The sequence below is a fragment of the Talpa occidentalis genome, unplaced genomic scaffold (assembly GCF_014898055.3).
Source record: "Talpa occidentalis isolate TD23 unplaced genomic scaffold, MPIMG_talOcc4v2.1 talOcc4.8, whole genome shotgun sequence".
NCBI lineage: Eukaryota > Metazoa > Chordata > Mammalia > Eulipotyphla > Talpidae > Talpa > Talpa occidentalis.
Window position 1 is genome coordinate 95002215 of NW_023605194.1, and position 25030 is coordinate 95027244.

General features: G+C 58.7%; 2 protein-coding genes across 6 annotated transcripts; both read left to right on the top strand.

Annotated features, from left to right (window-relative positions):
- The first annotated feature begins 736 nt into the window (after positions 1-736).
- PDLIM2 (PDZ and LIM domain 2) lies at positions 737-14467 on the top strand. Of its 5 annotated transcripts, none has more exons than XM_054690397.1 (11): positions 737-767; positions 3160-3254; positions 3923-4074; positions 6082-6151; positions 6239-6390; positions 6537-6612; positions 9659-9769; positions 11084-11157; positions 11362-11489; positions 12874-12991; positions 13962-14467. In XM_054690397.1, the coding sequence occupies exons 2-11, from the start codon at positions 3162-3164 to the stop codon at positions 14137-14139; spliced, it is 1152 nt and encodes a 383-aa protein (XP_054546372.1). In that variant the 5' UTR covers positions 737-767; positions 3160-3161; the 3' UTR covers positions 14140-14467. The 5 variants fall into 5 exon arrangements, with proteins under 5 accessions (XP_054546372.1, XP_037352855.1, XP_054546370.1 ...); XM_037496958.2 differs by lacking the exon at positions 737-767 and adding an exon at positions 1718-1762; XM_054690395.1 differs by lacking the exons at positions 737-767; positions 9659-9769 and adding an exon at positions 1718-1762.
- A 5134-nt stretch (positions 14468-19601) lies between these two features.
- CUNH8orf58 (chromosome unknown C8orf58 homolog) lies at positions 19602-25009 on the top strand. Its single transcript, XM_037497743.2, has 7 exons — positions 19602-19650; positions 20647-21152; positions 21503-21643; positions 21768-21867; positions 21991-22103; positions 22342-22424; positions 23425-25009. Exons 1-7 carry the CDS (start codon positions 19602-19604, stop codon positions 23534-23536), a joined length of 1104 nt encoding a protein of 367 aa, XP_037353640.1. The 3' UTR covers positions 23537-25009.
- Positions 25010-25030: the final 21 nt, after the last annotated feature.

A 25030-nucleotide genomic window follows, 5' to 3' on the forward strand; every position in this document is an offset into this window, starting at 1 on the left:
AAGGTGAAGTCAGGAGCACAAAGAGGCACAAATAGCCCCCACCAGAAATTGGAGGGGGTGGGTAATAAGGGAGGGAAATCAAGCCATTCAAACATTGAACACTACTAATCAACATTTATTGAATGCCTACTATGAGCCAGACACTGCTAGGCCCCAGGAAGTACAGCATGAACCCAAAAAACAAATCCCACTCTGCCGTCAGAAGAACCTGGGTTCAGGCAGCTTTCTATGGGAGGGCAATCTGCGAAACAGGAGGGCAAGCTATGCTTTATTCCCATGTGACTTATGGGGAAACTGAGGTCCAGAGGAGCTGAGAAAACTGCCCCAGGTTACCCCGTAAGAGGTAGTTTGAGACTAGGTCTGTGTGACCCCAAGACTGTGGGCGCCCTTCCTGCAGCTCCAGGCTCCCTCCAGGGTTTCCAGAGCTAGAACAGGAGCATCAGGGAAAGAGGCCATGTCAGGGGAAGGGGAAAGTGACACAGTGACACTTGCAGAGGCAGAGGATGGGCTGGAACAGCAGGGCTGGCTGCCAGCGGGGCTGGGAGTGATGGGAGGAAGAGACGCAGGGCACAGGTGGCGGGAGGGGTGTTGAGGGCACTCCTTGCAGAGGGAATTTGGAAGGAATGACTCACACCTTAGGCAGGCAAGTTACAGCTGTGCCCACAGGTATGCTCCCCTGCAAACAGCCCCACCTGACGGCAGAGTGGCCCGCAGAGGAGTGCTAGGGAGGCTCTGGTGGGCCCTGAGCTCCCGCTGCGGGTTGCCAGGTATGACTCAGGGAGAACCACTTGCCAAGTCGAGCTGTCATTTAGGGCCTCTCCTTGGCACCTAAGCCCTTCCATTCCCTAGAACTTGGGGTCCAGCTGGTTGGCAGAAGAGCGGGGCTTTGCAGGCTGCGGGCCTATAGTGGTTGTTGGGGTTGGAGTGGTCCCAGGTGGGGTCAGCAGAGCAGGAAGGGGAAGGCAGCCAGGAATAGAAAAGACCCAGCTACAAAAAGTGAAGGCCCTTGGTAGCCAGGTGGGTGTCTGGACACCTGCACCCCTGAGCCCCTCTTCATCCTCCCGGGTGGTGCAGGTCTCCCTAGAGCAGGCCGGCGGGCATCTCTAGAAGGGAAGCTGGGGCTGGGGTCGGGGCCACCCGCAGGGGCGCGCAGGCCTTCAGGAGGGAGCCGAGGAGGTGGGCGGGGCGGGCGGCCCTGCGGTGGGATGCGGGTGTCCAGAGGCCTCGGTGCCAGCGCGTCGCACCGGGAGCGGGGGAGTCAGGACTGCACAGACCTCGGGGGCCCCTGAGCCGCCCACCCAGTCCCGGGGGAGGTGCTGGGTGTGCTCGGGGTGTGGAGCGGCTGGTCTGGGAGATTCCTAAAGAGCCGCAGCCCACCTGACCGCGACGCGGGCCGGGCGGCCAGCGGGAGGACGCTCCGCGCTCGGGGAGGCCCGTGGGGGGTGCGAGCACCCCTCGAGGGGAGGCCCGTGGCTCCTGGGGGCTCTGGGGACAGCCCCCCGCGCCGTGCGTCGAGGCGCGGGCCGGGCCAGGTGGCAGCGCCGGGGCCGGGCTGCGCGGAGGCGGCGGCTTTCCCCGGCAGGGGCGGCGGCAGGGGCGGCCCCGGATCACATGGGCGGAGGCAGGTCCCGGAGCCCCGGGCGGGCTCTCCCCAGAGTCAGGCTGACGGCGGCCGGAGCGGCGGCCTCCCTCGCCCTCCCCTGCTCCTTCCCGCCCCTCCCCGCCCGGCCCGGCGGCCGCCCGACAGGTGAGCGCGAGCCAGGTGAGCGCCCCCCGCGCCCCCCGCGCCCCCCGCGCGCGGCGACCTCCGCGGCTCCCGGCTGCCTGGCGGGTCTGCGCCCCCTCGGCGCCCCCCTCGGCGCCGCCCCCCACGGCCCCTCTCCCCGCACCTCGCCTCGCGCTGGGCGCCCCCGCGGGCGGGGCTGGCTCGGACCCCGCGCGCCCCCCCAGCCCGGGGTGCTTCAGCCTCGGGGCTGGAGTCGCGGGAGCGGGGCGCGCCGGGGCCGAAGGGCCGCGCACTTCCCGGCGTCGCGGCGCGCGAGTCCACCGGGCCCCTCAAAGGTCTGAGAACCTCCCGGCGTCTGCGAGCAGCCGGCGCAGACCTGGGGCCCGGGAGGGACGAGGCTGGACCTGGCTAAGGGTCAGCTGAGCGCGGGGAGGCGGCAGATGCTCCCTGGCCCGGCGCCTCTCGCCAGACTCCCAGATGCGGGCCGTGCCCCGAGTCCCCGCGGGCTTTGGACAGCTCTTGTGCTCTGGACGCCCCGGGGCAGCCCCAGGGTGGGTGCTGGGCGGGGTGGTGGCCCAGCCTGGCACTGCAGCTTCCTGCCTGGGTTGGCTCCTGACTCCAGAACTAGAAGCTCAGGAAATCCTACAAGGGCCAGATCTGCAGGGACACTCCCTTGGCCAGCGGAGGGGCTGTGGATGGGATGGGAGGCCTGTGGCCCCAGTGAGCAGGTGGCGTAGGTCACCTCACCTTGCTGGCCAGGGGGTGGGTGTGCCCAGCTTGGCCCATGAGTCCTCATTCTTGCAGGGGCAGTTGGGAGGGCAGCAGACCCCCGGGGAGGTGAGAAGCCCATCCTCACCTGTCTGCACGGCACCGCAGGGGCTAGACAGGCCCCCAAGAGGCCTCTCTGAAGACCCCGGCTTGGCCTCAGCCCACCCCCGCCCAGCCAACTACTTGAACAGTCCTTGGTGGCGCCACCCCCTTCCTTGCTGTCACTCCTGTTCCTAGAACCCTGCCCTCCCCCAGAGCAGGGAGGAAGTACCTTATGCTGTGGGTTTGGGGGACAGGAAGCAAGCACTGCTGGGACTCAGCCCTGGTGGTGGTGGAGGGGGAGAAGGCTGCAGTGCTGACATCTTCTACCACCTGCCAGCCCTGCCGCTTTCTCCAGCAAGTCCCGGTCCTGCACCCTGAGAGCTGCCTCCAGGGCCGCTGAAGAAGTGAAGGCGGAACTCAGAGTCAGGGTTTCCCAGGGTGGGGGAAGTGAGACTGGTGGTGTGAGGGAGGGATTTAGTCACTTCCTCTACCCGCTCTACCCACCCCCAGCCCCTGACGCTCTGCCCTGTGAGCCTCTCATCCTCTCCTCAACCCTGTGCTTCTCCTCAGCACTCCTTGAGGCCTGGGGAGTGGGCTCCACTTCACCATCCTTTCTTCCTCAGGTATGGCGCTGACAGTGGATGTGGTGGGCCCGGCGCCCTGGGGCTTCCGAATCACCGGGGGCAGGGATTTCCACACGCCTATTAGGGTGACCAAGGTAAGGGCTGGTCCCAGGAGATAAGGAGGTGAGCCCAAAGTTAGGGTCTGTTCTCTCCTTGGGTATCCACGGAGACCTTCTGGGAGTTGGCTGGGGGAGGGCTGAGGCTTTGTTGCCATAGGGATGTGGTGGCCACTTCAGGAACAGGTTTCTAGTGAGTGAGAGCAGCTGGCCCATGTGCAGGGCCTGCTCTTTTCTCCCTGATCACCAAGCCCATACCTGCTGGTAGCCGTTTTGGGTGGTGCTAGAACTAGAGCCCAAGTTCTTGGCAGATTCCCCTTGACCCAGGCCTAGGCCAGGGACAAGTGCATGGAGGGCTGGTGTGCAGGCAGCCTGCTCGGCACCATGTGCTCAGGCAGGGCTCTCTACCCAGAAGTATTTCCAAGCACAGTTCCTGAGATTCTACCGTTCAGTGTCCTTTGGGAGACCCCATTGGAATGACCCCTCTAGGGTGGGGGAGGGAGCTGCCATTCCAGCTTTCCGAGGGGTTTAGCTGGTTGCTGGGCAGCCCCTGATGGGCAGGGCAGGGATGTTCGAGAGGGATACAGGCCAGCCTGGTTCAATCTGGTTTCCGTGTTTCTTGGGCAGGACAGAGGAAATTCTCTGTCTCCATCCCTACCTGAGTGTCACTGCTGTACCTCAGACTATCTGCTCCTCATCTCCTATAGGTCACTGAGCGGGGCAAGGCAGAGGCTGCTGACCTCCGACCTGGTGACGTTATCGTGGCCATCAATGGGGAGAGTGCGGAGGGCATGCTCCACGCGGAGGCCCAGAGCAAGATCCGACAGAGTCCGTCGCCGCTGCGGCTGCTGCTGGACCGGTAGGCCCGCCATGCCTCTGGACCTGCCCACAGGCTTCCCCCACTAGCCAGCCCACTGCCTGGCAGCTGCCCTCCCCACTAGCCTCAGCGCTGACCTGCCTTACTAGGAGCTTTCAACTCACCTGTGAGGTGGTCCTGGGCTCTAGGCCTATGGCAGGGTGGGCTGAGAGGTGTCCCTGTGCCCTGCTGGGCGTGCAGCCACAGGCAGGGCTGGCTGGCATCAGCCACCTGGATGCCCGGGTTTGACTGGTTCCCAAGTGTGTGGGGTACAGGGCGTGGGCATGAAGTGGATTGAAGAGGGGAAAGGTGTGCCTCAGGCTGGGTCTCCAGGTCCCTCGCTCCAAGAGGGCAAGGCCTTTGTTTGGATCCCTGGGGGAGGTGGAGAGTTTGGGGGCTCACCCCCCATAGACCCCCTCCATTTCTTCCTTTGCCCTCTGGGCCTAACGGTGGGGGCTCATGGGGTTGGACACCGGGTTGTGGGGGAACAGGTGGTTCCTAGGGGTGGGGCATCACAGTGAGTCATAGGACAGGCATCCTGGGAGATCCCCCAGCCAGGAGAGCCCTCTGGGCAGGCCTTGGACCTGAGTCAGGTACCTCCTGTCCCTTTGCCGCTTTCCCACTGCCAGGATCCCTCGGGCCCTGGCTCCACGCCTCCACCGCCCCACGGTGCCGCAGAAGCTGGCTCCTGAGACGCCTTCGTGCCACTCTGGGCCAGGAGTGTTCTCAGGAGTGGGGCCAGAGGAGGGTGGAGAAACGTCCTGGTATCCAAGAACAGGCGCAAACTCTAGGAGACTGCAGTGCAGGGGAAGCTGTGGCACCATTCCTTCCTCCCGGCTCTCTCCTGGAGGGACCCCGCTTTGGCTGGGAGGGGCGCCTGGTGAGAACCTCCAGGCTTCCAGCTCCGTTGGGCTGGTCAAGGCTCCGTGTCTCTTTTTCCTTTTGTCCAGCCCCCCTCTGCCCCCCCACCTCCCCAGGAGACCTCTCAGGCACTTAGAAGCCCTGTGGCAGGAAGCAGTGCTCTGGGCCAGCGCCAAAGCCCAACTCCCCTCACTCTGACCCCACACCCCTCCCTGTGCGTGTGTGGGGGGCTGCCGAGGCTGGCTTGGTGTGTGGTGACTAAGGTTCTTGCTGACTTCTCTAGAAGGGGCCAGACATCCTGGAGTGGTGTTGTGCGGCTGAAATATCGCGGTCTCTGCCCAACCTCTATTCCAGGTTCCCGCTGGGCTCCACTGGGCAGGACTAGGGAGGGGTCCTTGGGGAGCTGGGGTGGGAGAGCCCCTCTCCACGGCTGCCTTGGGGATGAGTGGGGGTGTTGAGCCCACATGTCCCCTAGGATCTGCCGCTGCTTGCCGGGCAGGAGGGGTTGGTTCCATCCTGTGTTTTAGGAGGAGAAGCCTGTGGAAGGGACAAATCTGCTGAAGGGACAGAAATGACCCTCTCAAAGATGGGGGACAGGCCTCGGGTTGGTGGAGAGCGGGCAGCTGGCCCGGCCATTGTCTGCCTTAGGACTTTGGGCAACTTCCCCTCCTCTCTGGGCTTTGGTTTTTCCATGGGTGAAAGATAAAGGGTTATTTCCATGAAGTCAGCAATCCCCTCTAAAATCGATGTACAAACGAATGCCAACCCTGTGACAAAGTCTAGATGAAATGCAAAAGAAGAGGGAAAAAAAAAGAAAAAGAAAAGGGGGCGAATAATATGAGCGGCTTTTGAATAGACTGGAACGTATTGACCTTTTTGCTGAAAGTATGTCCTTCCTACTTTGCGTTGCTGACTTGTCCTTTAAGAAATGATGTGATCATTGATGATAGTTGTTGAAGTTTGGCAAAGCTGAAAGCAGACAATGACTGCTGGAATGTTCCAGAGAGTTCACTAGTCTTGAGAACCTTGTGTGGGAACAGCTGAAATCTGCAACCCCTACTTAGTGGCTTTGGGGGGGAGTGTTGTGGCTTCGGGACGGGGGGTGTTCCGGGACCCCTGTGACACTGGCTCCCTCTGTCACCTCTTCAGGTCTAGGGCTGTTTCTCCTGGCCAGACCAACGGAGAGAGCTCCGTGGAAGTGCTGGCAACTCGCTTCCAGGTAGGCTGGTGTGTCCAGTACCTGCAGCACCCTGAGATGAGGGGGAGGTTGGAGGCACCCTGCTCCTCTGGGCCCCTCTCTCCACAGAGCTCCGTGAGGACACATACTAACAGCCAGTCCTCCCTGAGGTCTTCCTGCTCCAGCCCCGCTTCCCTCAGCCCCCGGCCAGGCAGCCCCTTCTCCACCCTGCCCCCCACCAGCCCGCATACCCTCCCTGGAGAGGCGCTGACCAGCCGCAGGTGAGCACAGGGTGGGCACCCTGGCCACCAGGTATGGGCTCGCTTCTTGGTCGCTGGGTTTAGGGGCCCCTGGGAGCACTCTCTGCTCCCCTGGGGCAGTCTGGGTGGGGTCCTGACACCCACACTCTCCATTTCCCCCATTGCAGTTTCCAGACTCTGGCCCATTCCCCGGGACCTGCTGCTGACCACTTGTGCTATGAGGGCCGCCCCGGAAGCCGACAGGTGAGGGTACCTGGGGGCAGGAGAGAGCCTTGTGCTCCTGGCTGGTTACCAGTAGTGCCTGTAGGCTGAGGGTGCTGTTCCCCCGAGTGGGGGAGGCCCTTGTGGGTCAGTCCCAGGTGGCCTTCTGCCTCGTCACTGCGCCTCCCCCTCACTGCTGGCTGCCTCCCTTCTAGAGTGTTTCTCTTGGGCCAGGACTGAAATAGTTTTGCTGCTGTTGTTGGGATGATTCCCTTTGGCCCTGGCGGCATCTCTTGAACACATTCCTCCTGATTCCAAGTCCTATGCCCGCCCCCAACTCCCACCACCCCTCCTTCCTCTTCTGACTTAACCAGGGAGCCCCCAGTGGGACTGTGGCTCTACCTCAAGTTCACTTGGCTCACTCTCTGCCCCTCCCCCACCCTCTCCTCTGGACATCCCCACCCCCAGGTTTCCACTAGTGACAGCCCGTTGGTGGCATTTCTTCTCTCTAAGGGCAGACAGGGGTGAGGAGGTGAGGGAGTGAGGCAGCCAACAGTCCTGGAACCCAGCTGCTGGGGGCAGTGTTGGTGGGGGCATGTCCAGTCTTTGGGGTGGAGGGGATGAGGTCCAGCTGCTGGAATCCTACCTCTGGGTTGATTCTGCATTCCAGAAAGCAGAGCTTTCAGAGATGGCTGGGGAGGGTGCTGAAGGGGGGGTCTCTGGAGAAGGAAGGAGCTGGGTCCTCTGGGGGCTGCATGGTGGGGACTCCCTGATCACCTGCCATGGGCCCAACCACTGATCGTGCAGGGGGCTATGGACATAGAAATGTATTCAGTGAGATCTCCATCTTTAAAGAATTTCAAATGCAATTGTGGAGATAAGACAGACATGCAAAACAATTTTGGAACAATTAAGCACTAAACAGTGTGGTCTCAATTATAAAAGCAGGAGGCATTCTGGGAGGGGAGCGATGAGTGTGGGCTGGGGTGGCCTGAGGAGGTTTGTCCGGAACGCTCGGGATGTTGGAGGTGGAGCAGGCAGGGTTTCGGTCAGAGAACAATGAGCCGGGAAGATGGGACAGCCGTGGCACAAGCAAGACCTGGTGTGTTTAGGCTTGGGGGACATCCTTAGGGAGACTTTGGGCTGAGACCAGCAGGGATAGCTTGGCCTTGGGCATGGTTGAAGAGGGCCCTTCCATCCTGGCCTTCTTCCTTGTGACGTCCCCAGTCAGGAGAAGGGGAGATGCCAGTGGTGCAGGGGTGCATCTTGGAATGTGTCAGAAATGCACATTCCCAGGCCCCAGCCTACTGACTAGACTTACTGACAAGAATTTGGGGAAGGGAGAGGGATGAGGGCATCAGTCTGCACTGGTGGCATTGGCCTGGGTTTGTCCCACCTCTGCTGTGTCCCACACTGTCTGATCTGTGTAATGCCAGACAGGCCCCCCACCCCCAGCCCCACCCCCGGGCCTCAGGCTCAGGTCCACTGCTCGAGTTCCCTTCTTCGACCTTGAAGCCCCTCTCATTCCTTCCACAAATATTTATGGGGCAGCTGCCTTGTTCCAGGCACCCTTCTAGGCTCTGGGGATGAGTTAATGGAAAAAGAAAAATCCTAACCCAACTGTCAAATGGTGTGGGAATCCCCGGATCCCACAGTTGCTTTCGGGCGTCACTATGCATTTTTGTATCTTAAGGCGCCAAGGAGTCCTGTGAGAAAGAAATACTTCTGAAAAAAATACATTAGGGAATAAAAAGGAGCCCACCACCATCCATTAGACCCCCTCGGCCCTTTGCTCTGCTCCCCCCCACCCTCTTCCCCTCACGTAACCTAATTTCTGCTGTTGATGTCCATGGGTTTATTTTTATTTTGTCATTTCACTTGCTTTGTTTCCTTGTCTCACGCATTGTACCCCCAGCAAGGCACAGGGCAGGTTCTCTATGGATCCGGGCAGACAGGTAATGGAGCCCTCAGCAGCTTTTCCAGGCTGTAATGATCTTTCTGCACCATTTGTAGTGCGGCAGCCAGAAGCAGGGATGGGGGGCGGTGGGGGGAGCAGGAGGCTCCTAGGCCTCCCAGCCCCACCAAATCTTGACTCCCTCTGGGGTCTCTGCCGTTCTCTCATGGTCTCTTCGCCACACTCTGCTGCCCTTATATGCTCAGCCTGCAGGCTCAGGTGTGCCCACTTACGCATGCCCACACCATACTCCAGGTGTTTACCATCAGGTATGCGTATCCAGATCCCACACTCCCAAGCGCCTCGTGCATTCAAGGCCACCGAGGCCAAGGGCACAAAAGCCTGAGCAGTCTCCATTTACCCTACACACATGTAGATAAAATCATCCAACATTTATCTTTCTCATTTTGACTTATTTCACTTTGCATAACCTCCTCAAGTTCTTTCCATTTTGTGGCAAATAGCAAAATTTCATTTTTAAGAGTTGACTAGTATTCCACTGTGTACATTTACCACACTTTCCCTATCAATCATTTTATTAATGTCCTAAAATGTTTTTTTTAGCAGTAGATTTTTTTTAAAGATTTATTTATTTATACAAGCACTGGGTACAGTCAGAAGCGCGGGAGGGTGAGAGAATTCACCAGAGCCAGAGCAGGGAGCAGAGCAGGCAGACCAACGAAATACACTGCTGAGAGGAGCAGTGGGTGCAGCAGGAGAGGTCTGCACACCGTGTGGGACCCTTGCTGGGGGCCGGGGATCGAACTGGTGCTGCAGAGGCTGTGGGCAGCTTCACAGCCTAGTGCTCAACCGCTGTGCCACCAGGGGAGGCCCAATTTCCTAAAATGTTTAACTGCAGAATTTTCCTCTGGCACCTCCTCCCTGGCCATTCAAGGCTTAATATCCCTATACCACAAGAACACATTTTGTGGGTGTTGGCTACAGAAGGACTCCTGATGGGTGCCATTTTTGGACTTGGAAGTGAAAGGCCCTTTCTATGGAGGCAGGTGTCCCTGGCTGACTGGGAGGCGGCGGGAGAAAGGCACAGCCACTCCCAGGAAGAGAGCTAGGCTTAGTCTCTGGTGGGAGGAAGGGGCCCGACATAGTTATGGACAAAGTGGGTCCCCTCCCCAGTCGACTGGAGTCATGGCCTGGCTGCTGGCTCCTGAGATGGCTGAGGCAGCACTGAGCCCAAGACACAGGACACCTCCAGCCCTTCTGGAAACTGAAAGTTGCCCCCTTCAGGTAGGCACCCGCCCTGGGGAGTAGATACCAAGTAGAAACAGCCCCTCCCCTCCAGCTGGTCTGAGGACTTGGCTTGAGGAGGCAGCTGAGTTCTGCCCGCCCTCACTGCTGGCCAGTGTCTCTCTGTAGGCACATGCTGGCCGGGGAAGGACAGGCAGGTGGGCCATCCTCCTTGAGTAGCTGGTGCAGCTCACCTTCCTGAGGTAACCAACTCATGGTCCATCAGTTGACAGAAATGGCAGCAAGTGCCAGGTGTCCAGAGGCCCAGGTGTGGGCTCCCAGCCCTGCCCCTGCCTCCCCAGGTGGCTTGATCCAGCCAACTGGCCCTTCTGCCCATCAAGTTCCTCCCCTACAGAACATTTCCTTAAGGAGCCCCAGAGCAGAGGCATAGGGGCTGAGGCCTCAGGCAAGGATCTAGGACTATTCTCAAGACTGTAGTTTTCACTTTCAGCTTAAGAATCCATGCAGTTTTTTTCAAATGTTTCCATAATTGGTCCTGACTGAACTTTCAAATGGAGGGAACTTGGCTTTCCTGGAAACTGGCCTCAGCCTGCCAGGTTGTCTCCAAGGTTCTCCTTTCCTTGACTAGTATAAGCTCCTGGGGCTTAGGGGCCCCATTGGGGATGGTAAAGGGTAAGGGACACAGAAGGGGAGCCATGCAGAGGTGCAGGCCAGAAAGCAGAGCAATGATGAGGTTGAAGGCGAGATTTCCATGCCAGGGGAAGGAAGGCACACGAGCTCAAGGTGAGCAGCACGCCTCTGGGCGTGGGCACTGCTGCTGGGGAGCCGCTCCCTGGGCTCGATGGGGCTCGACAGACCTCCCAGGGCAGCCAGGAGAGGTTGGTCAGCCCACATCCTCGCCTTGGTGGGAGAGAGCCCCTAGGAGGAAAGAGTTCTCTGCCTGCCAGCCCTGACTCCAAGGAGGGTTTGGTGTCTTCCTCCACCCCCTTATACTTCCTTTCCTATCTGGCTTGTTCTGGTAGGCCAGGCCCTCAGGGCAGACACCAGCATGATGTGATGGAGGAGTACAGGGGGCGTCCAAGCGCCACCTTTCAGCGCTTGCCCAATCCTCTTGCAGATCCCTCACACCTCGTGGCTGGATGCCACCTCCTCTCATTTGGGACCAAGCTGGAGCTGCCCCTGTGCCAGTTTCTGAGGACAGGGTTGGGGGATGGCCCTTACTGGTCGGCGAGGGCTGGGAGCCCTCTGGTGTTGGGCCTGGGGAACAGCCACGCCTGGCGGTCCAGACTGGGCGTGGGGTGTTCAGGCCAAAGGCTCAGGCTGGCTCCTCCCTGGTGCCGCTCCTTCCCACAGGCCGGCAGGGGCCGCGCTGGCGACTCAGCGGTGCTGGTGCTGCCTCCTTCCCGATCCGTCAGCCCCAGACTCAGGTACCGGTGGGCCCTTGAGGAGCAGGTGGGGTCTTGGAGGCCTGAGAGAGGCAGAAGAGGGACTGGCTTGGGGGGGAGGGGGGAATGAGTGGGGGCTGCTGCTCTAAGCCCAGTGGTTTTCCTCTGGCCCCCAATTACTCTTTATGTGCTCCCCATGCTTGTCCTGACAACGGCCCTGACCCCAGGCTGTTCCCATCCCCACAGTGTGGACCTCCTGGGAGAGGACTCAGAAGTCTTCAAGATGCTGCAGGAAAATCGTGAAGGGCGGGCACCACCCCGCCAGTCCAGCTCCTTTCGACTCTTACAGGAAGCCCTGGAAGCTGAGGAAAGAGGTGAGATCCCCGGGGCTCTGGCAAGGGAGGAGGTTCCCCAGGACACCCCCACCCTGGCCCTGCCTGAGCATGCTATTGAACTAGTATCTCTCCAGTGCTCGTCATGGGAGTGGGCACGGGGCGGGGCTCAGAAGATACAGTTTCTGACCTAAGGGGGCTGATGGCCTGATAGGGGTTTCCAGGCGTTGCCCAGAAGGTGCCAGCTGGAATCAGGAAAGTGCCAAGAAAGGAAAGAAGTGGATGGCAGGATCCATGGGAGCTGGGTCCCTAGCTTCATGGAGGAAGAGGGATTTGACTTGGCCCTTGAGGAAAGATCAATACTATAACAGATGACCTTGAGATGGTGACAGAACCCACTGTGGAATGTGGAGGTTGGCATCCAGCGTGTTTTTTTGCTGTGGAAGTGAGAGAATGGCTGGGCCTAATAGCCTGGAGGGCAGCTTTCGAGTTTAGATTGTGGCCATGAGGACTCTAGTGTCAGGCTGAGGCGTTCCGTGCCCCAGAGGGCCAGGTGGATAGTTCCAGGCAGTGAGTGAGATGTCATAATGAGCAACACAGAGACGAGGACTCTGGCCGGCTGTTCAGTGGCTCCTGCAGCAAATGTTTGCCCTGGTAGACCAGGTGTATAGAATGTGAAAGCGATTGTGATGGCAGTTGTGACACATCTGCTGAGGTACTTTGGGGTGGATGGGCCTGTCACGGTCCCAAGGAAGTAGATGGTACTGCAGGAGTGTGTGTGTGTGTGTGTGTGTGTGTCACTGCCTTAGGCTAGGGGAGAGGGAGGGCCAGGCCTGGGTGGTGAGAGGTGGGACATCTGTTCATAGAGGTGGGAACTGGGTGAGAAGTTTTGAGGAAAATCTTGTGCATCATGATCTGAGGCCTGGGCAGGTCCCAGGAGAGGGCACAGGGAGGGGGGTAGGGTGAGGGCCGTGCAGATGGATGGTGACTTCACCTGCCCGGGGCCTCCATGGCTTTGGCTGCAAACAGGGCCTGCACCTGCCCATTGACATCTACGCGCCGTCTTTGCAATCATCCAAGGCCCAGATGCAATCATGCTCGTAAAACACTCTGAAAGTGTACAAAGGTACAGCTGTTATCATAACTGCCATCTACAAGTACGATGACCCCGCACAGCGGACACTCCTCAGGCTGCCTTAGCTCCTGCTCACTCATCCTTGAAAGTGCTTCCTGCACTTGACCAGCTCAGCCAAGGTGATCTGGCTTCTTCCTCCATTGCCCACTCTTAATGCCAGTGTTACTTTAGAGTTCTACTTGAGAGTCCTGGGAGCTGCGTTGGAGGAAGTACGGGGGGCATGAATGTGGGCAGCCTGGGTGCTGCTGCTGTGGAGAAACTCTGACAGGTGTGTCTGCACCCACCCCCCAGGTGGCACGCCAGCCTCCCTGCCCAGCTCGCTGAGCCCCCAGTCCTCCCTGCCCACCTCCAGGGCCCTGGCCACCCCACCCAAGCTCCACACGTGTGAGAAATGCAGCACCAGCATTGCGTGAGTGTCGTGGCTGGGGTGGGGCGTGGGGTACAGGGGCTGCCGGGCCTGAGGGGCCAGCGTAGGGCATAGCCACAGTGGAGTTGAGTGGCTTTTTCTGGGTTTCTTAGAATACGTGTGCCAGCTTCTTCCTGCTGAGTCTCCTCTCTCCTCGTCCCCGGGGGCATGTGAGAAATGCCCCTGCTTTTGCGTCTTCCCTCCAGGGACCTCAGAGCCTCTGGAGCTCTGCCTCCAGATGAGGTGCCTCCTCCTGAAAAATCTTGCTCTCTTTCTGTTCTCACCCCCTTTGGGGCAGAATGAATTTTCCACAGGTTGGTTCAATCTTCTCAGTGGGTGGCATCATCATGCAACCTCATTCTCTGGAAAATTGCTGTATTGCACCCCCCCCCAACTACATTCTTCTGTAACAGCGTTAAGGGTCAGATGAATGACTTTAGGCAAATTCCTTCACCTCTGTGGGCTGCGGTATTTCACCTGCAGGAGGGATGCTATCTACCTCTTGCTGACACGGGGAAGTATCTTAGTGGGGGCTTCTCAGCGTCCCATGGGCTTGTTAAGACAGGCTGGTGGGACACACCCCCATTTCCTCTTCAGGAGGTCCTTGCGCAGGGTGGCATTTCCGGCTTGTTCCAAGGTGATGCAGTGACGCTTGCCCTGGCACCACACTTTGAGAACCACTGTCCAGCTAACAATCCTGACTCTCTGCCTGTGCAGGGAGGGTGGCATCTCCTCCTCCTCCTCCTGCTCCCTTGCTCTTTCTCTCTCTCTTTCTCTTTTGACTTAGAGATTTGGGAGGGTGGGGTCATTGAAGGAGAGGCCCAACAGCAGGCCTGGGCAGTCAGGGCTCTAAGGTTCGGGGATTTTCTCAGATCCTAACTCTGGGCTGGGAACGTGCTTCCTCAGAGTGGACTGGCAGGCCCTGCCTGGCTGCCCACCCCGCAGGCTAAAGACGCCCCCTCTTCTCCTGCAGGAACCAGGCGGTGCGCATCCAGGAGGGGCGGTATCGCCATCCCAGCTGCTACACCTGCGCAGACTGTGGGCTGAACCTGAAGATGCGGGGGCACTTCTGGGTGGGGGACGAGCTGTACTGCGAGAAGCACGCCCGCCAGCGCTACTCGGTCTCCCCCACGCTTGGCCCGCAGGCCTGAGCCGGTGCTGTGGCTCCTCGGTGCCAGGGCATGCCTAGCAGTGGGCATGGAAGGGCAAGGGTGGTGGTGGGGGGCCTCTTCCCCCTCACTGGGTGAGGCTGGAGGCGGGCACCTGTCATGAGTATGGATACCAAGGGCAGCCTCACCTTCCCAGCCTCTGCTGGAGGCTCCTGCCCCTTGCAGCACAGGTGCTGCGCCAGAGTGGGAGGAGGGTGCCCCCATTGGGTCTTTGTGCAACAGGGTGAAGCACTTGGGATATGGAGGAGAGGGTGGGCCAGAGGCCCAGTCAATGTATTCACTGTGTAAAGTTTTTGACATAAATATATCTGAAGACAAAATTAAGTAGATGGTTCTCTTTCTTCACCTTCCTTTCCTTGGCCCCGTGGCACACGCTTCTCCCTGCACTGGGTGAAGTCTTTATACAAGTAATTACCTCTCAGTCTCCCCTCCCTCAGACCCCTGCTGCCTCTCCGCGTGTGCCAGCCCCTCAGAAGAGGCTTATTTCTTGTAGATGGAGGGTCATGCTTGTCCTGAGCTCTCTTGTAAAGGTGTCCCCATTACTGGGATGATCCCCAGTGCTTTAGAGGAATGCCTTCCCCACCGGGGTCTGGAAAGAGGAAGGGGTGCTGGCAGGGACAACCAGCGGGCTATGGGGATCCAGTCCCCAGAGCCTGTCTAGCGGAGTCAGGCCCAGACCCTGCAAGTCCTAGTGGGACTGGTGGTCTGTGCCCCTGGCTCTCCTTGGTGGGGATGCCATTGACCTGTCAACTTACCTGGAAGAGCTGGATGAGCAGGAGAGGGGGCAACATCTAGGACCTCTTGCACTCACCCCAGGCTGTCTGCACCCATTTGAGAAAGAGAATCACCAGAAATAACTTTGAAGGGGCTGCAGGGTAACCCTGCCTGGGAGGGGCAACTCAGCAGAGCTCCAGCCTGGTGGACTACCACCCATCAGCAGCCTCACCTTCAAGTCAGGCCTGTCCCTTCCACCTCTGCCCTGGGAAACTGCTGGCATCATTGGTGGTTGATTTGAAAAAGATATAATGCAAGGCCAGGCATGCCAGCCTTGGGGATATGCTGGAGTGCAGTTGCGGGGGGCGGGGGGGAGTGGCAGGGGGGGAGTGGTCCCTGCCAGATTTTGGGCCTCATTTACTCACCACTCCCTGTCCTAATCCCAGACGACATTTCATAAAGTTGCTCCAGACCTACCCTGCCCCAGCCTCAAGGATGGGCAGTGGCCTCAGTTCTATTTTCACAGGAAAGATCAAAGCTGGACTCAGAAGGAGCAGTGGCTAGTTCCAGCTTTGTGCTGTCTGGCTCTATTGGAAGGAATCTTGGCAGAGACTGTGTTGCCTCCTAAGGCATCTGTTAATTTACACCTTGATATTGTCCCACCTTTTATGGCTGCTTTGCTTGTCCTGGGCGAACAAGCTTTCCATGGGGTCAGGAGTCTCAGACCAGGACACCTTGTAGCTGAGAACCTGACTTGTTGGCGCCCCCTAGTGTCAAGTGTTGCTCATGGTGGAGATTCCATGGGATCAGGAGTTTGAGACCAGAACACCTTCTAGCTGCGAACTAGCCTCGTTGGCGCCCCCTAGTGTTAGGTGTAACCATGGTGGGGAGAAGACTCATCACAGGGGAAGTCAGGTCTCTGCAAGCCCTTGGTTTCTGGCACAGCGGGAATACAGAAAGACAGAGCATTTTTCTTGCTTTCCTGAAGATGACAGTTGAGTGGCAGGGGCTGAGCAGGCTCGAGTGAAATAAGGCTATGTGGCAGGGCCTCCCTGGTGGCGCAAGGGGTTAAGCACCACACTATGAAGCAATATGCAGCTTCTGCAGCACGAGTTTGATCCCCGGCCCACCAGGGAGCAACCCATATGGCGCAGCAGACCTCTCCTGTCTCGTCTGCTGCTCCCCTCAGCAGTGCATTTCGGTCAGTCTGCCTGTTCTGTTCCCCACTCTGTCGCTGGTGAATCCTCTCACCACCGCCCCCCGCCCCCGCATCTCTGGCCTGTACCCCAGCTCTTGTATGCGTAAATAAATAAATCTTTTTAAAAAATAATGCTATGTGGCAGTGGCAGCTGGCATGGAACACTCAGGGGTGGGCCATGTGTGTGCAAGGATGGGCAGGACTAGACAGGTACGAGGGAGAAGTGCTGAGGGGCAGTGCAGATGGAATGTTCGTTTTGGGCAGTGGCTGAAAGGGGTACTGTGATAAGATGGGAAAGGGAGATGGGAGCCTCGAATGCCAGAAGATATGATTTGCCATTCAGCTTAAAGTTCAGGGGACACTTTGAAAATTTTAAACAGGGAAGTGACAGGTTGGAAAATGTGTGTTGGAATATTAATGCGGTGAGCTCTCTCCTGTAACAAACCATGCTGGGCCCTGAGTGTTTTAAGGAAGCAGTGTTGGGAGTGGGGAGCAGGGACCCTTGTAGAAAGGGTGTGCCATCCTTTCATAGATCAGATGGGCTCAAGCGCACTCCCACCTCTGAGTTGCGGCAGCCAGCTCTCCTCCCGGGGGCCCGGGGGGTCTTGGTTCTGGAGTTCTTAGTAGACACATAGCAGCCTGCGCTTGGGAGCAAAGGGCTTTGGAAGTTGGAAGTTCTTAGGCCAAGTTGTTTGCCAGCAAAGAAAACTGGGGGCAGTCTGACCTTTTACCCCTACCCTCAACCCCTTCCCAAGACAGCTGTGAGCACCCACCACCCACTGACACTTGGAGGTGGGCATGAGAGGGCCACAGAACAATCTTGGGGATGAAACCTAGACCCAGTATGGGGGAGACCACTCAATTATACCACCATACTTTGCCCAGTGCAGTGCCTGTTTTACTTTTTTTTTGCACTGTGGGAATAACTTCAGCAATGTCAACAGATTTGAGCGAGAAGTGGCCTGGGGCAGCGTCTAATCTGGTCTCCTTTGGTTAGAAGTGAGAAAATGCTTTTCACCTAATGACACAGCTAGATAATTCTATGCCAGGGATGTTTGAAATGCTTTCACTCTAATCCTCGCAGTTCTGAGGTCAGTAGTGTTTTCATTCTGGTGTAGAGACGAAGCAACTGAGGATGGGGACAGGGAGGCTGGGTAACTGGCTGGTAAGGGGGAAGGGCGGGAACAGAACCTGAAGCCTGTCTGCTGGATGTCTGACTTGGGGGAGAGACGTATCGTGCAAGATAGGGCCCTCTTGCTCGTCATCACCAGAGGCAGACCACCAGGGGAGGTGACCGTGGCCTCCCAGCCACCTCTAGCCTGGCAGGAGCTGCCCTCAGGCCCTTGGCTCCCCCCTCCTCCCACAGGGCCTAGCTCAGTGCCGAGCTTGCAGGACATGCACTTCTTGGAGCTGGGTCTCCCCTAGGAGGTTGAGGAGCAGCTGGGCATCCTTGGTCTCAGTCGGAGGGATGACTCTGCTCTGGCCACCATATGACTCAGGAATTTATCTTAGGAGCTCACAGGAGCTGCTCACCCCTCTGGGGGCGGCAGTGGGGTGAATGTGCTGCCCCTCCCCTTCCTTCCAGCACCTCCTCAAGGAAGCAGGTGGGATGAAAATACTGGGGTGGCCATGAAGGGCCACAGAGCCCTCAGAGGGTGTGTGTGTGAAGGCTGGGTAGGTCTGGGGGTGTTGTGCTATTACAGTCAGGGTAGCAGAAGGCACTTGGGGGAGAGATGTGTGTGGTCCCCACCTGGGCCCCCTGACCACCATGGTCACCAGAAGGCTGGGCAGCTCTTCCTCTGCTGCTTCCGCATGGGGGTGGGCAGTGTATGGCGGGAGGGGAATATGTGCTGGGGTGTGTGTATGGGGGGGGGTGAGCCATACAAAGCCTTGTGCTGAGACACTGCATTCCTGCTGGCTGGGCTTCCTGTCCCAGATGCATTCCTGCCCCAGAGTCACCACGGAGACTGCTTGGAATCCCGCCCCACATTCTCCAAATTCAGGGCAAGACCCAGCAAAGGCTCCCTCCCTTCACCTCCCCACCCACTCACTTGGAGGGAGGAAGTCACCTGACTTTATTTTCACCCTCAGACTCCTGGACAGGGGGGGCTGGAGTGGGGTCTGGCTCGGCTGGGGGGCTTGGAGCCATACATCCTGTTGGACTCGCACATGCAGTTCCTGCCAGGCCTAGCTTTCTGGGTTTCCCTCTCTAGAGCTGGGAAAAAGGAATGGGGCTGGGGTGCTGTCCTGGAGGATAAGGTTGGGAGGGAGCAACACAGGTTCATGGCTACAGGGATGGACTTGGCTTGAAATCCAAGGGGTGGGGGTGGGGGGGGGTAACTAGGGCACCTGCTCTCCCTCCTTCGTCTTACACCTTGGGATCTGACAGTTTGTGGCTCTCCCGTGCAGGCTCCGGATTAGCCCGCTGGAGGCAGGATCGCAGCGCGGAGCAGAAGCGGGTGGGAGACTCCTCTCCCTGTCAGTAAACAGCCACTTCCTCCCAGCCCAGCTCCCCTCCTGCCCCTCCTCAGCGGCTCAGGTGCAGCTCTGCACGTCCGCCAGCTCCCTTATCTGCCTCCAGGAGATTTGGGTCCATCCAGCTGGGATTTTTCCAGCTAGCCCCTGCCTCGGGCGACAGCGGGCTCCTCGGAGACCACCCGCCTGTCCCAGCACTAGAGGGTCTCACTCCCAGCAGCTGTCCGGGCTCTCAGCCCCTCAGCGCGGGATGGTGGCTCCCTGTGGACCCAGAGGGTTGGGGTGGGGACCGGGCAGCGTGTACATTTCCAGCGTCTCCCCTGTCCCGTGGCTTCTCTTCTCCCCAGATCCTGAAGACCCACTCAGGCCCCCGCTGTAGGATGCTCGAGGGGGGCGAGAGGACAGGTGGAGACCTGCCCGGGACGCGAGGTGCCCTGCAGTGGTCGGAGCGTTTCCTGTGGGCAGGAATCAACCCCCCGTCTTCTGGGCAGGAATTAACCCCCCGTCTTCTGGGCAGGGATCAATCCCCCGTCTTCTGGGCAGGGGTCCCAGCGGCGGCCGCGCGCCCCAGGGCTCCCCGCCGGGAGCGCCTGGACGCCGAGCCGGGCGCGCTCGGCCCCCGCCGGCACGTGGGGCTCCACTTCCTTCCGCGCTCGGGTCCGGCCCCGCCGCCCCCCACCCTCCGGCTTCTTTTCGGCGGCAGGAAGCGGGGCGCCGCGGCGTGTGAACCGGGGGGCGGGCCGGGCAGCGTCCTCCGGCGGCCGGCGGCGGGAGTGCCGAGCTGCGCCGCCCCGAAGGACCCCGCCCCGGGCGCCCCGTCCCCGCCCGGGCCGGCGTCGGGGGGCGGGGGAACCCCCAGCGTGAGTCCGCGGACCCGCACACCTGCGCGCCCCCTCGGCCGCCCCGCCCCCCGCTGGGAGGGTCCGAGGGCCGCGCCCCGGGGTCGCGCCGCCGCCGCGGAGCCGTCCGAGCCGGGGCGCGGGGGACGCGCGCCGGGACCGCCGGGGGAGGCTGCGGAGGCCGGGCCGGGGCGCCGCGTCGGGGCCGGAGCCGGGCGATGCTGGGCCGACGGCGCGTCTTCGCCGTGGAGCCGCTCGGCGGCTGCGGTGAGTCGCCCACCCCGGCCGGCCGGGCTTCCTGCCCGAGCCCCCCGCCGCCCCAGCCCGGCGCGCCCCTGGAGGAGCCGCCGCCCTATGGAGGCGCCGGGGGACTAAACGGGGGACGCCTCGCTTAGAGGAGACCCGCTGGTTTTTGTCCTTAAACCCGCCACCGCCTCCACCCCACTGCCCCCGGGGCCACCGCCCCCTCGCCCCTCGCCGGCGTCTGCGCCCGCCCCGCGGACCCTTCCCCACCGGCGACGCAGGCTGGGCTTCCCGGGCCGCCGCTGGCCCGGAGGGGCTGCCCTGGCGTCCGCCTGCCCTGCACGCCCGGCGGTGGGCGCGTGACCCGCCAGCCTCGGGCTCTGCATCTCCTCGCCCGCAGCCCAGATGGCTCAAGAGGGCCAGGCCCAGAGGGGGCACTACATGGGCCACGACTCTGCTTTTCCTCCTAGTTCTCTTTCTTCCGGTTTAACTTTTCTTTGCAGCCCCCACAGAAGCTCCGCTGTTTCTCTCTTCAGATAACAAAAGCCCCAAATGGTTGCAGCTATTGTAATTTTTATCCTCCCTCTTCCACCTCCAGGCGAGGTGTCCTCTGGTGTCTTGTTTGCACTGGGCCTCCGGAGGGGCCTAGGACCCTGGGCTTCTGTCTTTGTGCCCCCTCTTTCTCTGAGGGGCTATAGTTATATTCCCTCTTGGGGAGCAGTTGAAGAGATGGATCCCCACATGTGACTTGGAGGTCTTAGGCTGTCCCAAGGCCTGGTATGATCTCTCAGGCTTGGCCTCCTGCAGTGCAGACCATGGTTGGCGGGAGCCAACAAAGACGGGTGTGAGGGGAACCCCTCCAACCTGGTCTAGTCAGAGTTGGAGAGACACCTGGGTGGGGCTGTGCTTTCCAATCTCCTCCCCTCTGGTCCAGGACACTCCTCCCTGGGAATGCTGCCCGCTGCTAGGAATGCTGGGGGCGTTGGGGCTGCCTCCAGCCTGACACTAACATCCTTGCAGATGGGGCAGCCCAGAGCCCAACTGGCAGTTGTGTGGTGCCCGGCGTCACCAGCACTTACAGACGGATCCCGGACACCACTCGCGGGTGCTCATCGGATTCCTGGAAAGAGGATGGCGAGCCGAGGGGTCTAGGGCAGCAGGTGCCTGTTTTCAAATTGGCCTCTCGGGACTCAGGAGTGGAGATGGCAGTTGGGGATAGTCTCTTGGCAAGCTCACTGGACTTGGCCAGCTCACTTGGCCTTTCCCAGGACTCTCTGGTCTCTGAGCCCACGAGGTGCCCTGAATCCCCAGCCACAGAGTCTTCTGCCCACCTGGGCCGGCTCCAGGCCAGCCGAAAGCTGGAGCAGGTGCTGGAGCGGTCTCGCAGGCTCCCAACTTCCCCTTCCAGCTTGCGACGACACTGCTGTTCCTCAAAGCAGCCAAACAAGCTTGTGACTTGTGAGAAGCACCTTTCTGGAGCAGGGGAACAAGAGGCCAAGGAGGCAGGCCTAGAAGAAGCAGAGGTGGTAAGTGCCAAGGCTCAGGGTGGGTGAAAAGTGGGTTGCAGATGGCTCTTCTATATGGGGGCAGTGGGAAACACGCCCCCCCCCCCGCATTCCCCCTGAAGCTCTCTCTGGGTGGGGCATTCCTTGCTCATAATTGATGGGTTGTGTCACAGCTTCTTGCCTCACTTCTCTCCCAGCTGTACAGAAGTAGGCAGGTATAGGCCTGGCCTGGCACCATGCCTAGGTGGGCACTGGACACCAAACGGGTGTCTGTTCCTCCTCTTCCTACCTGTTTTGCCCCAATCTCTTAGCCGCCTAGGGTGAGTATGTGTTAAGTTCTGAAGTCTCCCCTACCTCACTGTATCCCACAGGTGGAGGGCTTGGGGCCTGAAGCTTGGGCCTGCCTCCCAGGGCAGGGTCTTCGCTACTTAGAGCACCTGTGCCTGGTACTGGAGCAGGTGGCGAGGCTTCAGCAACTCTGCTTGCAGCTGCAAGCCCGGAGGCCCCTGGGGGTGAGTGACCAGTGGTGGGCAAGCAAGCTGGGGAGGCATGGAGGGGCAGGCTCCCTGGAATCAGGGGTCTTTTCAGAACAACCTCAGCCCTCTGCTCAGGCCCTGTGCTTATCTCCTGTGTCAGAATCCTGCAGAGGAGATGGGTCCTCCACCTCCACCTGCTCATGACCCCAGCAGTGAGGTACATGGACCTTGGAAGCAGCTCAGCCAGACAAAGGAGACAGGTGAGGAACAGTTGTTTCCCTCTTGTCTTGCCTGCCCAGTGCCCCACCAGTGAACCCCTGAGACATTGCTTGATGGGTCACTTCCTGTTCCTGGCCCTGGATAACCAGACTTTCTTTCCAAAGGGGCAAAAGCAGCTTCACCCCCACTGGTGGGGGTGCCCAGGGCCAACTCTCCCAGCCTGTCAGAGGCCCCAGCAGAGCCAGCTCACACCTTTCCATCCTCCCAGGGACACAAGGTAGGTGATCGAAATGTGTGGGGACAGGTAGTAGGATGGGGTAGGGGGGTTGATTGAGTTATGGGGATCTCTTGAAGGCCAGAAGCCCTGGGGAAAATGACAGGATTCTTGTTTGGAGCAGGAAATCTATCCTGGCTGTGTTGACAGATGTCTTTGGGACTTCAGCTGGGGTACATTGTTGGGAGTGGCTCAGTGGGTCTGAGCTTCTGCTTAGCTGGGTCTCTCCCACTGGAACAAGGTCAAGGTCCTGCTCAGCCGGATCCGCTGGAGGAACCGTGGACACCCTGTGCCCCCTGTCAATCCCGATGAACCTGCCCCCAGGTGAGTCCTGTGACCCAGCCCAGGTCAGGGCAGAGGAAGGAGCCTGACGAACCTGGATGCTGAGGCAGTACTGCCAGAGGTTGTCTTTGTTCCTGTGAAATGTGAGAGAGATAGACATTGCTGGAGAGGGTGCTGGAAGCAGCGGAAAGTAGTTAAAAAGTGCCCCAATATAGGGTAAGTAAAAGTATCAGGCTTTTCTGCCCTCCCGCCATCAGGATTGATGATGGATCCCTGCGGTCCTGAATGCATGCCTGATGGCGGGCACCGGGAGTAGGGTGTGGGCAGATGTAGATGGGATCCACCTGGGCTGAGACTGGGCTTATAAGGGCGGCGTCACTGGGATGCCAGGGGAACAGCAGAGTGAAAAGAGCGAAAGAGATCAGATCAGACCAGAAAGAGAAGAGAAGCGAAAAGCGAGAAGCAGAGGCCATGAGAAAACACAAGATTGCCTAGAAAGAGAGAAGATTCACTGGAGGCTGGGAGGCCTGCCAGCCTCACGGCCCCCCAGCACCCCTGCCTGCTGTGTACTTGGTAAAATCCCAATAAAAGCCTGAAAAGCCACTGAGGGCTCCAGGACTGGCTCCTTTACCCAGCCTGCTCGATCACAGAGATCCTGCCCTGGGCCTTCCTGTCGCTACACCCAATTACAGATGAGGCTGGGAGTGAGGTGGGGAAGGAGTCACTTTCTTGAGGCCACTTGGTTATTCAATGGCAGAACCAGGACCAAAATATGGGAAATTTCATGCCAGCCCTGAAGGTGCTCACCCCTCAAAGCTGAAACTTAGGACACCTCATCAGGATTTGGGGGAGAGCAAGGCAGGGTGCAAAGGATTCACAGTAGGTGATATCCAGCAGGTTTGGGAGTGTGTACCATATAACACCCCAGGGGAAGAAGCACATGTCAATATCCCCAAATTCCTCACAGCAATGCTCTGTCAACTCTAGGTCCATTGTTCCCTCCATTTTCTCCTAGCCTAATGCTATCTTTCCTGTTCCACAGGACTGAGTCAAGGGACCTTCCTGAAAGGCCTCTGTTACGCCCCCACCGGAAGACCTTTATTCCATCATTAGCAGTTAAGAAGCAAAGAGCAAAAAATCTTTCTGTATGCTGATACCTCCTGGTGCACGGACAAGACTGTGGGTGGAAGGGGTGTCCAGTGAAGACTTCTTCGCCCCTTTCCCCGTCACTGCTTCTGGGCACTGCCAGGAAAGCTGCTGATGCTTGCCCCTGTCTCTGAGGAAAGGACTGAGTCTTTCTCTGAGCAGTCTGAAAGGAGCCCTGCATCCCTGAGAGGCTCCCAGGTGTGGCAGCTCCCAGGCTCCTGGTTGCCTGAAACCCCTGGGGTTAGATAATGTGAACTAACTTATTTATGAGGCATCCACGCAGCATGCTTGGCATAGTGATCTGCGGATTGCAGATGTGTATTTCAGCAAAATTATATATGTATCTGTGAGACTGTCAGTGTTATGAAGTGACCGGATTCAACCATCTCTCCTGATTGGTCTTCTGGGTGAAGAACTGCAGAAGGATGGAACTGACCTTCATTCCTTCGTGGGCAGTTACTGGTCTGAAGTCCTGGTGCTATCTTGGCTGCCTCTACACTCTCTTATCAGTGGAGCCGAGCCCCTGCACCAGGAAAGTGTGTGTTTGTGTGTGTGAACATGGGGGACAGCTGAGTAACCTTCAAAGTTGATTACCAGCTGCTTTGCTCTCCAGTAGCTTTTACACATTAGATGAAACCAGAAGTCCATACTGGCTTTTAGACCTTGAAGAAGTCCCTTATCTTTTCTGAGCCACATCTTTCCACTTAATCTCCCAAATGGTCTGATGCCTGCCCTACCTACCTCACAGGCTTGTTATGAGGGTAAGATGAGATTAAACTGTTTCAAAGTGCTTTGCAAGTGTTATGTGAATAAGAACGGGGAGAGTATGGGTTTGGGAGGGAGGCTAGACCAGAAGGATGAAGTGGAAGTCAGTTATGATAAGGGGGGCTAGGATTGCAAATGGGGACTGAAATGGTCAGTGATCGGCAGCAAGACTTTGATGAAATCATTTCATTGAAGTCTCTCAGATTTCATATCTGAGAATTAGGGCACTAATTCCCGGCGGATTACCCCCTCCCAGGGTGGTTCTGAAGACTGAAGGAAGTGTTGGTGATAACTCTTTGTAAATGTCTAAGTATTGTGGTCCTTTATCTACCATAGTCCATTAGGGTCCTAAGTCTTTGCTAATTGAGAAAGGGGAAGTCGTTCCCTGATGGGTGTGTAGTCCTGTAGTTCCCTGAGGGTGTGTTTTGTGTGTGTGTGTGTGTGTGTGTGCGCGCGCGCGCGCTGTCCATGAGAGGGTAGGGCTAGGGATGAAGTCATTAGCATGAGTCAGATAAGGAATGTCTACTAGAAATAGCCACTGATCCGTCATCCTCGTCCTCCAGTCAGGTGGGTCTGGTTCTCTTGCTGCTGAAGTCTTAGGGGCTGCCAGAATGAATTAAGGCGTCGATGGTAGGTGTTTCCTTCTGTTTGGGGTGTCCCGCCCTAACTTGGGAATGGGAACCATTGTCTGAAGCCTGTTTTTCTAATGGGACACTTAAGCGTGGACACCACGGAGG

Coding starts and splice junctions, on each gene's coding strand:
- CUNH8orf58 (XM_037497743.2), top strand. CDS start 19,602: ATGCTGGGCCGACGGCGCGTCTTCGCCGTGGAGCCGCTCGGCGGCTGC. Junction 21,868..21,990: donor CAGCCAGACAAAGGAGACAG/GTGAGGAACAGT, acceptor TTCTTTCCAAAG/GGGCAAAAGCAGCTTCACCC. Junction 22,425..23,424: donor CCCGATGAACCTGCCCCCAG/GTGAGTCCTGTG, acceptor CCTGTTCCACAG/GACTGAGTCAAGGGACCTTC.
- PDLIM2 (XM_054690397.1), top strand. CDS start 3,162: ATGGCGCTGACAGTGGATGTGGTGGGCCCGGCGCCCTGGGGCTTCCGA. Junction 6,613..9,658: donor GCCGCCCCGGAAGCCGACAG/GTGAGGGTACCT, acceptor TCCCCTCCCCAG/TCGACTGGAGTCATGGCCTG. Junction 11,158..11,361: donor TCCGTCAGCCCCAGACTCAG/GTACCGGTGGGC, acceptor CCATCCCCACAG/TGTGGACCTCCTGGGAGAGG.